Source organism: Mauremys mutica, chromosome 13 (genome assembly GCF_020497125.1).
Source record: "Mauremys mutica isolate MM-2020 ecotype Southern chromosome 13, ASM2049712v1, whole genome shotgun sequence".
Taxonomy (NCBI): domain Eukaryota; kingdom Metazoa; phylum Chordata; order Testudines; family Geoemydidae; genus Mauremys; species Mauremys mutica.
The window spans coordinates 3113463-3125000 of NC_059084.1; the positions used below are offsets into that span (position 1 = coordinate 3113463).

Genomic DNA, 11538 nt, shown 5'->3' on the forward strand with positions numbered 1-11538 from the left:
TCTGACTTGCTTTGTGCTCTTGGGGTCGGTATTTAATCGCTCTGTTTAGACCTCAGTTTCCCGATCTGTGAAGTGGGGATAATACTATTGACCTCCCAGGGGTGTTATACTGAGCGCACAAAGGCTGGCCTGAGCTGGGACTCAGGAGACCTAGGTTCAACCCCTGATCTGTCCCAGACTCCCTGGGTGACCATAGGCAGATCACTTAATCTCTCTGGGCCTCGGTTCCCATCTGTACAATGGGAGGATAGAGCCTCCCTCCACCTGGTGAACCCTTGAGTTCCCATTCAGTTCAATGGGGACAGGCTGCGCCCCTTGGGCTGCAGTTCTGACCATGCTGCCTCCCTCCCTTACTTTATAGCCAGGGCATGTGCAGGCTGCAGCTCCACATCCAGCGCAAGGAGCAGCCAGGTCCCCCAGACTGGCTGGCAAAGTTCCTACCCAGGCTCTCTGGGCCGAAAGCTCCCGGGAAGTCAGAGGGGTTCCCCCAGCAGAGCAGAGGTAGCAAGGAGCCAGAGGTGGCCCCAGAACCCCCAGCTCACGCCAGGGCTGTTTCTCGGGCATCCGGGGTAGAGGGAAGAAAAAGCAAAAGTTCACAAGTTCTGTGCTGGGAAATAGGGGGTCTCACTTCAGAGCCATCTCTGCCGTAGAGAGGAGCAGGAGAGCAGCACAATTGAGACCCCCACCCTCTTTCTAGCAGGGGGCTGGGCACTCGGGAGCAGGCTTGGGCTGTGTGGTTAATGGAGAGAGACCCCCCTGACCCAAAGCCCACTGGAGTTGGTGGCTAGATGCCCAGCCGCTTCAGATCAGAGTCAAACGTTCCTCTCAGCTCTGCCAGCAAGCCCCCGGGCCAATGTGCTGTGGTCCCTGCTCCGGCGGATTTCCCCCGTGCTGGGAGAGAAGGGGATCGCACCAGGCTCCGTCCTGGGCCTGGAGAGGAGGGTGTGTCCCTCCCAGACAGCCTGGGGAGGGGGGTCTCTGCAACAGCCCCCAGCGTAGTAGGGAAAAGAGCCCTTTCCCCACCCCTGCCGTGTAGACCCAGGGTCAATGGGGGCTGGAACGAGGAACACGGGAAAGCCGGAGGGAGGGATATTGAAGAGGAGAAACATAAAATGGCAGGAGGAGCCTGGCGCCCTGTCAGATCCCTCACATCCCTGGAACTTTCGCTGGTGGTGACAGTGTCTGACGCACCCCGGGGCGACTGGGAACACAGGAGAAGCGTTTGCTCGGTGCTCCTCCTCGCCACGGCTGCTCCCAGCTCCGCTCCGCGGCCGCGGCTTCCCATGGAGCAGGAGATTTGTTCTGCATTTTTCTTCTCATTTGTGGTACCACCCCAGCAGTCGCTCCTGTCTCCGCTGGCGTGCGCCACGGAGGGGACGTTCACACCGGGGGGCGGGGGAAGGGGAAATTGTCGAAGCTCCCCAAACAATACAGGTTTCCATACACACAAATGCATGTTGACCCCGAACAATCCCCCGCAGTCCTGGAGAGGACAGGCCACCTAGGGCCTGAGCCAGCAGAACAGGGAAGATTCCCACTGATTTCAATGAGCTTTGGATCAAGCCCCTATGTTGCTCCTGTCATTGTAAACTCCACAAGCCTATATATAAAAACTACCCCTGGGGGCCGGTTTTGGGGGGACCCTAGTACCCTTGTCCCCCCTTTCCTCCCCTCTTGTCAGCCCTGCCCCCCTGGGATTTAACAGCCACCCCGCAGGACAGTTTAGGACAGGAAGTGAGTCCTGCGTCCTGCGTTCAGTCGCAGGGGGAAGGGGTTCTGGAGGTGAAGTGGAAATGCCCTCTTGGGAATTTGGTCATGACACGAGGGTTGACACCCCTGATCTTGCAAAGGGGCCACAGACTCTTTATAGGCACCAGTGGTCCGGCGCCAGGCTTTAGGCTTCATCTGAAGGGTGCCCAGCATCTCCGAACCGCAGTGTGACTACTGATTCAGAGAGAACAGAGCCACCTCTGGAATGACCCAGTCCTCTGTCTGGCTCACCTACGCCTCTGGGCAGAAAACTAGCGAGGGGCCTATGCACTGCTGAAATACCCACCCGAGCTGGGATTTGGTGGGCTGAAGGCCCAGAGTCCAGGCTGAGTTCACTCTCTGAACCAAAGTGTAAGCTTGTGCCTGCATCTGGAGCTTTGACAAGACGGACCCGTTGCTTGGCCGTTTGTTCCCAGGGGGTTTCTGATCCAGGGACTGCGCAGGATTGTTCCCAACTCTCTGCCTTTCCTCTCCCTACATCTGCTTCCCTGGCTGGGAGTCTGTTTTCTTTTCCCCTTCTCTGTGTTACCCCGGCAGCTTTGAGCACGGCCCATACTCTCTGTTTTGTTTCATGTCAGTTCCCAGTGTGGAATCCAGCCGATGATGTTACCTTGAGCTGCCAAGGCCCAGGCGGACAACAAGCGAAAGCCTTTCCTAGCTTCCCCCAAATGGCATCTGTAAATCAGATTCACTGACGGCCTTGGAAAGATCTGATGCTCCAGCGACTGCCCCGTGGGGAGGCAGAATCCCCATTCCAATGTCTCCGTTTGAAAGGAGCCCTCACATTTAAAACTCCCCCCGCTCTGCTCTGGTAGCTTCAAAGGGCTGCTCCAGCTCCATGCTTTGCAATCCACGGGGGATACACTGAGCCATCAAAGGAAACTTTGACTCATCAGTGGCTCGGATGGGAGGGCTGCTCCTCCCACGAAGTGGAGAGAAGTCACCCGAGGTATCTGATGCCGCCACAACATCTCGTTCCTTTCACTAGCCCTTGCCTCTTGCCCCGGAGTCAGGAAGGGGCCTAATTATTCTGTCTTCTTTTGAGTCCATGTTAACCCCTTAGGCCAGATGCTGGGGGAGGCCTTGGGAACATGCCTGATGCGATGGCTCTGAAGCAACAGCTACGTTGACCCATCAAGGATCCTCTTCAGCATCACAGCCCCTGGGATCTTGTGTGCCAGCACTGTAAGGATGGTGACAAGGAGGCCCAGGGCCGAGTCAAGATTGTTGACAGGCTCCCTCCAAGCTGACATATGGATTGTCCCGCCTGGATCTGTTATTCAGCACAGTAGGAGATGAGGGTTTGTGGTTATGGAGCAGCACATTGTTTTGAAAGGTCAGTGACTAATAAACATGCAATTGCGCACGCGGCAGGGAGGAGCAGCCAAAGCAACACACAACACAACACAACACACACACCAGCCTGGCTCAGCGCCAGCGGAACATCCCGCTTCAGCAGCAGCACGGACAGGAGCAGTTTTCAGAGCTCGGGTGAGGAGGAGAAAGAGGAGAAAGCAACATTTCCCCTAAATTCATGCCACCTGGCTCCCATTATGCGCCCCAGTGCTGGGAGTGACACGGAACGACGAGCCAGCGGAAGATCGCGGCTCCTGGGCATCATTATTAGCGGAAAATATTTGTGACTTATTAGGCTAATACAAGCTGAAAGGGCCGAGGAGGAGGAGGAGGAAGAATGTCTCTCTGCTCAGTCTCCAGATCTCTATTTACGTCAGCCCCTCACCCTCCTTTCCCCACCCGATCACTCCTAGCTCCCTTTCTTTCCCCCTTCCCCCACCTCTTTTACGAGCTATCGATCCATCGACTGATCGCTCGTTTGCTGTCTCCCCCCTTTGGCTTTTCTCATGTGAAGCGATGTGCTCGTCACCCAGCAAGCCAGAGCCGTAAATCACGCAAACGCTGGGGCCAGGAACTGGGATCTCATTCCAAGGGTGACAGACCAGCACTCCCTACAAGCCAAATACGTCTGAGAACACGCCCGGCCCGGCCAATCACAGCCAAGAATGACCTCAGCCTCCTTCTGGTTTCTGTTGGGCCCAAAGATCCACAGCAAGGATTTAGATTTGATTCCTAAGCAGAGAATCCCCTGCACTTGTCTGGGAAACGCGAAAGTGGCGGTGGCTGGATATAGGTTGACGGTGGCAATAGAAGGGTCTATGGTGCTTGAAGCTGGAGGCTCCCCAGTTTGGCTAATGGGACTGGCTAAGTTTGGAATTAGGGCGCAGGATGGATTTCGTGGCCTGTCAAGGGAACATTAGAGCAGTAAAACCCAATTTAGCCAAAACCTCCTTGGGTCAAGTCTCCTGGCTGGCAGGGGTCGTTGTGCAAGCCACAGCTCAGAAATCACCTTTCTAATACTCAGTATGAATTTAGCAAATATGCAGGTGTATAATACTTTGCAGATCTCTAGAGCCTTTTAGCCAAGGACCTCAGAACAGTGATGTATTATGTCTCACTCCACCTCTCTGAGCCAGGTATTTGGCAGATGGAGAAACTGAGGCAGACAGCAGAGTCACGGGAGGCAGTAGTGGAGTCTGGCCTATTTGTCAGGCTCCAGCCTCTAGTCATGCATGCCCAGTTTGGCCCGTTTGGATTAGTGCCTTAAGCCACACGCCCACAAGTGAGACGCTTGTCGTGCTCAGCACTTTGTAACTCCGTTGTCTTTACTCTGATGTTTAACAAAACACCCTGAACGCAACCCCTGAGCTTTGCAAATGGCTAAACCGAGCAAGTGGCTGCTCCCTTCCTATGGTTTGGCCTCCTCCCATGTTGTGGGAGAGGAAGGCCTTGTGGCTCTGGCACAGGCCTGAGGACAAAGGGTACGGCTGCACAGCTATTTTTAGCGCGGCTGGCTGCAGCGGGCTGTGCCGGCGTCCCCAGCGGGACCTGCACTCAATTCCTGGTTCTACCCCAGCCTCCCCGTGCGAGGTCTGATCGATTATAGACACGTCCTGGCTCTGCCCTTCCCGCTTTGTCTGCTTGACCTTCAAGCCACAACCAGGTGTTCACAGCATAGCAGTTGGCTAGACTGACAGAGCAACCCCCAGGAAATGGGAGTGTAAAGGACTGGATCCAGAATTGCTTCACCCATGTGGATGCTTGTGTGAGCACAATTTTCTTCCTAGCCAGGTGGATTATGGACATGGGCCTGGGCTGATTTCAGAGATGTGATCCAGGCTTCCCGGTCACGACAGGTGTGCTGATATGGGGAAATCATATGACCTCAGCACCCTTCTCTCTGGTTGTTTAGGGACATAAAAAAGGTTTGAATTTCCCCCAAATGGCTCTAAATACAAGGACTAAATCCAGTCTCCTTGGCCAGCCTGCTTGGGCATCATCTCCTTCCACACCCCATTCCTCACCTCCAGGGCAATGCTTCCTCATTCTACACTTCCTGGATTCCAGCAGGGCCGGGCAGGGCACCGCCTCCTCTCTGGTGCTCCTGACGACTTCGCGCGTCCTGGTCTTCGATCCCCACTTGCAGCCACATGTTCTCCCCTCATTGCTGCAGGGGCTCCATTCGCTCCAGGGTCCCATCTCACACATCTCTGGCAGGGGCAGGAAAGAGCAGTGACGCAACAGTGGCCTTTTTGCCTCCTGCAACCACACTTTGCACGGCCAAGTTTTCGCGTGCTCAGAATTTCAGATTTATGTGCACAAAACCCCAGGCAGCCAGATGCGTGCGAGCACAGCTTGAGGGAGGGGCCAGAGCTTGGATAAGAAACGCTGTGGACGGACTTGTAGAGACTGCAGCCTGAGGCTGGGGGAAAACATGCCCTTCCCCTTTAATCCTGAGCCAAAGCTCCCTGAAGCCCATAGGAGCCTGGCCTTTGATTTCAGTGGGCTTTGCATCAGGCCTGGAACCTGAGCATATGCAAGGCTGGCAAAAATGTTGCTCTGGACTGAAATCCTCTATCTGGTGCTGGGGGATCCCAGGCCCATGGGGGATTGTTCAGGCATCAGCACAGATGGGAAAGGGCAGAGGGAGGAGTGTCCCCAAGGGAGAAGGGGCAGAGATTACGCAAGACTTACCCTGGCACTCCCTGGTGCTGGCCTGGGCCGTGGTGTTCGGCGGGCACGTGCTGAAACACTTCCCTTTGTGCAAATAAAACTTCTCTTTGCATTTCATGCAGAAATCTTTGCTGAAGCAGCTCTCGCAGCTCGGCGACCTGCACTCTGCAGGGAGGCATGGGGCACCAGTCAGTGAAGCCGCCCCTTGGCTGGCAAGAGGAGTGTCAGGGCAACAGAGCAGGGCACCTCTAGTCACCCGGGGATCTCAAAGCCCATTGGCAACATTGAAAAATCCCACCCCCATGTTAGTGACGCAGAAAGGTGAGGTGGCTTACCCCAGTCACACAGCAGGGCAGTGATGGAGCAAGGAATAGAACCCAGGAGTCCTAGCGCTCAGCCTGCTGCGCTAACCACTAGACCGCCCTGCTCCCCATGCAATGTAAAGCCGACTGTAGGGGCAGCATTCTTAGGTGGGAAACGAAGAGGTGAAATCCGGACTTCTCCCTTTCCGAACGGCCAGCGCGTTGTTTGTCATAAGGTGGGGCATGGCGGGGGAGGGCAAAGCAAGAGGGAGCTGAGCGCCCCCCTCTGGACAGCAGGTGAGCGCTAATAATAGCTGGTAGGAGAGCTACGTACTTGTGCATCTGTTGACCTCTTGGCCTCGCAGCCCAAAGTAGCCAGGCGGGCAGGCGTGGACGCACGCCCCGTACTGGCGGATTCCATCCCTCCAGATCAGCAGGAAGAGACGCTGCTGGCAGGCAATGCACCCGTTATCCTCCGAGCACATGACGCAGCCCGTGCAGTTCTCAAACAAGCCAGCGCTCGCTGCAAGAGAAAAGAGGCAGAGAAGAGCGGCGGTTGCCATCAGCTGGTGCGTTGCACGAGCCGGGAGCAGGGGGACGGGGAACAGGAAGGAACAAACTGCCCCAGGCGTTCTTGCCCTACATAATCCCCAGCTCCCCAGGCTGGGCTGACCATCGCTCCAGCTCGTGCAGGGGTGGCTGATGGGCAACGTAGGCTTGAGAATACCTGGGAGAAGCCAGGGAAGGAGGGAGTGGAGCTAAATAATAGGCGGGTGGAGGGCTGATGAGGTGCTGGTTTGAATGAAGTGTCTGGGCTAACCCTGCAGACTGCTCACTCGCTTCCGCCAAAAGGCACCAAACTCAGCATCCAGCCCCACCGCCCCCCTTGGCTGGAAACCGAGGGGCTCTCAACTGCCGCTCATCCCCATCGCACCTGCCAGCGAGGGGTGGAATTAGGGGCTGTGCCTTTAAGGGCTGAGCTTCCCAGACAGAGTCCAGGCGGGGTGCTGTGGAGCTCTGAGTGGGCACAGCCCATTGGAGCTGGACACAGGTACTGAGTGATCCCCAAGTGTCACGCTGGGGCTAGGGATGCCTCCTGAAGCTAGCCAGGAGCATGCTGGGTTGGAGGAGGAGTGGGAGGGTCCCACGGGACTGCTGCCAGCGGGAGCTGAACATCAGGACACTTCAAGGGCCGGAGAGAGGCCCCCAGCCTGAGAGAAACTCAGGTGGCCAGTCCCCGTGTTCACGGGCTCCTTCACGGGTCCACGTGTTCTCCTCGATCGGGCAGAGCACCTGGCCCCGAGCTTGTGATAGTGCACCTACGTTTCTGCTGCGCTGCATGCATTGGCTCCGGCCCCACCGCAGCTCCTGTGGGTGTCGGCTGGAAATGTAGAAGTTTCCAGGCTGGGTCAGAGCAGAGACCTGCCCAGTGCAGTCTCCTGTCACCAGCCACAGCCTGTCCCGCTGCATCAGAGGCAGGTACAGGAATCCCTGCAGCAGGCAGTGAGGGGACCAAACCTTTCCTCAGCCGCTCCACGCAGGCTAAGCCCAGGCGCTAGGGTTGCCAGGCGTCTGTTTATTGACCGGAACGTCCGGCCGAAAAGGGCCCCTGGTGGCTCCGGTTGGCACCACTGACTGGGCTGTTAAAAGTCCGGTTGGCGGCGCAGTGGGGCCCGGGCCTAAGCCAGACTCCCTGCCTGCCCTAGCTCTGCGTGGCTCCCGGAAGTGGCTGCCAGGTCCTTGCCGTCCCTAGGCGCATGGGCGGCCAGGGACGCTCTGCGCTTTGCCTGCACTCTGAGTGCCGGCTCTGCAGCTCCCATTGGCTGGGAACCGTGACCAATGGGAGCTGTGGGGGCAGCGCCTGTGGGCGTGAGGGCAGCGCACGGAGCCTCACTGGCCCCAGGGACCTGGCGGCCACTTCCTGGGAGCCGTGGTAAGCGCCACCGGGACCCTGCACCCTGAACCCAACCCCCTGCCCCAGTCCTGAGTCCCCTCCCTCACCCAACATCCATCCTGGAGCCTGCAGCCCTGCCCCAGCCCTGAGCCCGCTCCTGCCTCCCAAACCCCTCATCCCCGGCCCCACCCCAGAGCCCACTCCCCCAGCTGGAGCTCTCACTCCCCTGCACCTCAACCCCTTGTCCCAGCCCTGAGCCTTCTCCTGTACCCTGAACCCCTCATTTCTGGCCTCACCTGGAGCCCGCACCCCCAGCCCAGAGCCCATCGCCCCAGCCCAGTGAAAGTGAGTGAGGGTGGGGGAGAGTGAGCGACGGCAGGAGGGGGGATGGAGTGAGTGGGGGCAGGGCCTCGGGGAAGGCGGGGGCAGGGGTGTTCAGTTTTGTGCAATTAGAAAGTTGGCAACCCTACCAGGCAGCACCGGCGCCAGCTTTCCCTGGCGCCCGTGGGTGCTCGTGCTCCCCCGCCCCGGCCCCCCCCCGACTCCACCCTTTCCCTGCCCTGGCCCCATTCCAAGCCCTTCCCCAAAGTCCCTGCCCCAAATCCGCCCCCTCCCTGCCCCTCTTGGGCCCCTTCCCCAGATCCCCGCCCCGGCCCTGCCTCTTCCCCAAGCGCGCCACGTTCCCCCTCCTCCCCCTCCCTCCCAGCCACGCAGAACAGCTGTTTTGCGGCGCAAGTGCTGGGAGCGAGGAGGGAGACGTGGGCACGCAGCGCGCTCGGGGGGGGGAGGCAGAGGTGAGTGCCTATGCCAGGTGGTAGCTCTCAGCTTTACCTCCCCAGCACTGGCCTCCTCCCCTCTGCTCTGTCCCTTTAAAATTCTCACTCTAGGCCCCACTTCCCAGCACCGGGCCTGGGCGATGGGTACAATGTGCCTGCGTGTGCCACTCTGCTGGTGCCCTGGAGACTGGCCGCTGCAGACAGAACACCAGGAAAAGGATGTGTCAGTCCCACAGCCCCCTGCCGTGATCCTCCATCCGTAGGCAGGCACAGCCCCAGCAGAAACAGCCGCCCCACAGCGCTCTGCTGCTCCGCCTCAGCCCTCTGCTCGGGGAACCACGTCCACAGCAGCCTCCATCTCCGTCCAGTGCTTGGCCTCTGTGGAGGGCTCTGCCAAGGCTGCCTGCTGTCCTGGTGGGTGGGCGGGCGGGAATTAGGACGCCCTTTGGTTTCACACAGGCTGAGAAATGGGGAATGACTTTTGGACCCCACAGATCGGTATTTGAACGAGTGTCCTAGAAGAGATGGGCTCTGTTCTCCTTAGCTCCTGGCGTCTGTCTGCTTGTAATGATTTCTCTGAATCACTCAGCCCGCCCTTTGTGTGTCGAACATTCCTGTTTGTTTTTCATGGGCCAGTACATCTGCTTTTCCAGAACACCATCCCCCCAAGGATCTCAAAGCACTACACACGAGCCCCCTCTGTTACAAAAAGGGCTGAGATAGAGCTCAGTCTCATCCTTCACTTATATGCACATCGGGGCTGAAGGGTCACACACAAATAAACACACCCACAAAACCACTGGCATCAACTGTGGGACATTTCAGACATGCCTGGGCTGTTGGTAGAACTCTTTGGAACTGTGGCTCCGTGTGACCAGTCACCAGCTGCTCTGTAAAATCAAAGGCCTGAGACACACAAGTTAGGTACTTAACTATGAACTTTACTGACCACCTCTGTGCTGCGTGAGTAAAGCCTCATAAATTCTGGCCCAGCCAACTTGCCAGGCAGGAATCTAACGGGAAGATTTCCAGGACATTCCATGGAGAGAAGGGTGATAAATACGAAATGAAATTTACAGCACAGGCCAGACCTTGCGGTCCTTGCCTAGCCCATAGGCAGCCAAATTCCCCTGGAGTTCGGTGCATTCTGGGTTTGAGTAAAGTACACACTTAGGCCCTAATTCTGCAATGTATTTAAGTCCATGCTTAACTTTGAGGCTTCGGAGGGACTTAAGCACATGCTGAAGTGCTTAGCTGAATTGTGGGCTTAGCAAAGATTGCTAGATTTGTCCCTCTGTGCATGAATAACCTTATCTAATTAGTGCCCATAACGCAGTATATGTGGGAGGCATCTTTAGCCAATTAAGTAACGGTTGCACATATCCCAGAGCATGTTAAATCAAGGATCAGTTAGTGGTTACAAATATTCCCTGACCTGAAACAATTAGCCAAGGCCTGTTAAATGTCAAAGGAAAGGAAGAAAGTTTAGGAAACGTTACAAAAAGGGTAGGGCCAGTTATCATCTTATTGCCCAATACTACAATCAGGGCCGTCCCTAGGGGGGTGCGAGGCCCGGGACCTCTATGGGCCCTTTAGCATTTTGTATACAGGGGAAATCTGGTGTAGGGAGGGGACACCAGTGCTGGGGGGCGAGGGACGATGGAGCGTCACAGGATGGCACGTGTGTTAGGGGTGGGGGGCCCCCTGTGCTGGGGGCGTCCCAGAAAAGGGAGGGGTCTGGGGCAGAAGGGCAATGGATGGGGTCAGCCTGGCTCTGGCGTGTTCTGGTGGCGCTAGGATGCTGGCGGTGGCGGGCGAGCAAGAAAAAGAAATACAACGCGTGCTTCCTGCCGGTGAGTGCGGAGCCGGCGCCAGGCCCCCTGCTAACTCCCCGGGCCGGCCTGGCCCCCCCAGGCACCCCTAACTCCATCCCCAGGCCGGCCTGGCTCCCCAGGCACCCCTAACCCCATCCCCAGGCCGGCCTGGCCCCCCAGGCACCCCTAACCCCATCCCCAGGCCGGCCTGGCCCCCTAGGAACCCCTAACTCCATCCCCAGGCCGGCCTGGCTCCCCAGGCACCCCTAACCCCATCCCCAGGCTGGCCTGGCCCCCCAGGCACCCCTAACCCCATCCCCAGGCCGGCCTGGCCTCCCAGGCACCCCTAACCCAACCCCCAGGCCGGCCTGGCCCCCCAGGCACTCCTAACCCCACCCCCCTGGGTCAGCCTAGCACTCCCGCATGGCACACGCACACCGAAGCCCGGGGCCCCCCATGCGCACGGCCTGCAGCAGTCGCCCCGATTCGCCATACCCAAGGGACGGCTCTGATTACAATAACATCTGCTTTTCCGTAACACCATTCATCCGAAGATCTCAAAGCGCCACAGAGATATTAACTAACCCTCGGAGCGAGGTGGTATTACATCCGTGGTGGAGATAAGTAAGCTGCAGTCAGGGTCGGCTCTAGGTATTTTGTCACCCCAAGCACGGCAGGCAGGCTGCCCTCGGCAGCTTGCCTGCGGGAGGTCCCCAGTCCCGGGGATTCGGCGGCACGCCTGCAGGAGGTCCGCCGAAGCCGCGGGACCAGCGGACCCTCCACAGGCATGCTGCCGAAGGCAACCTGCCTGCCGCCCTCGCGGCGACCGGCAGAGCGCCTCCTGTGGCTTGCCGCCCCAGGCACGTGCTTGGCGTGCTGGTGCCTGGAGCCGCCCCTGGCTGCGGTACAAGATGTTAAACAATATAACCAATCTCACGCCACAAATCAGAGGC

The 11538-nt window shown here is 58.1% G+C and overlaps 1 protein-coding gene across 3 annotated transcripts in view; it reads right to left on the reverse strand.

Moving 5' to 3' along the window:
• RSPO4 (R-spondin 4) overlaps positions 1–11538 on the reverse strand; it is a 30178-nt gene that overhangs the window by 3086 nt on the left and 15554 nt on the right. Inside the window, exons 2-5 of one of the 3 annotated variants that reach the window (XM_044984619.1) lie at positions 6436–6624; positions 5821–5964; positions 5151–5336; positions 1712–2953 (exon numbers count right to left, since the gene is read on the reverse strand). In XM_044984619.1, coding sequence (XP_044840554.1) covers positions 2892–2953; positions 5151–5336; positions 5821–5964; positions 6436–6624 — 581 coding nt within the window. In that variant the 3' untranslated portion in view covers positions 1712–2891. Of the gene's footprint in view, positions 1–1711; positions 3044–5150; positions 5337–5820; positions 5965–6435; positions 6625–11538 lie in introns of those variants that run through there. The other 2 variants (XM_044984617.1, XM_044984618.1) reach the window with 2 other exon arrangements.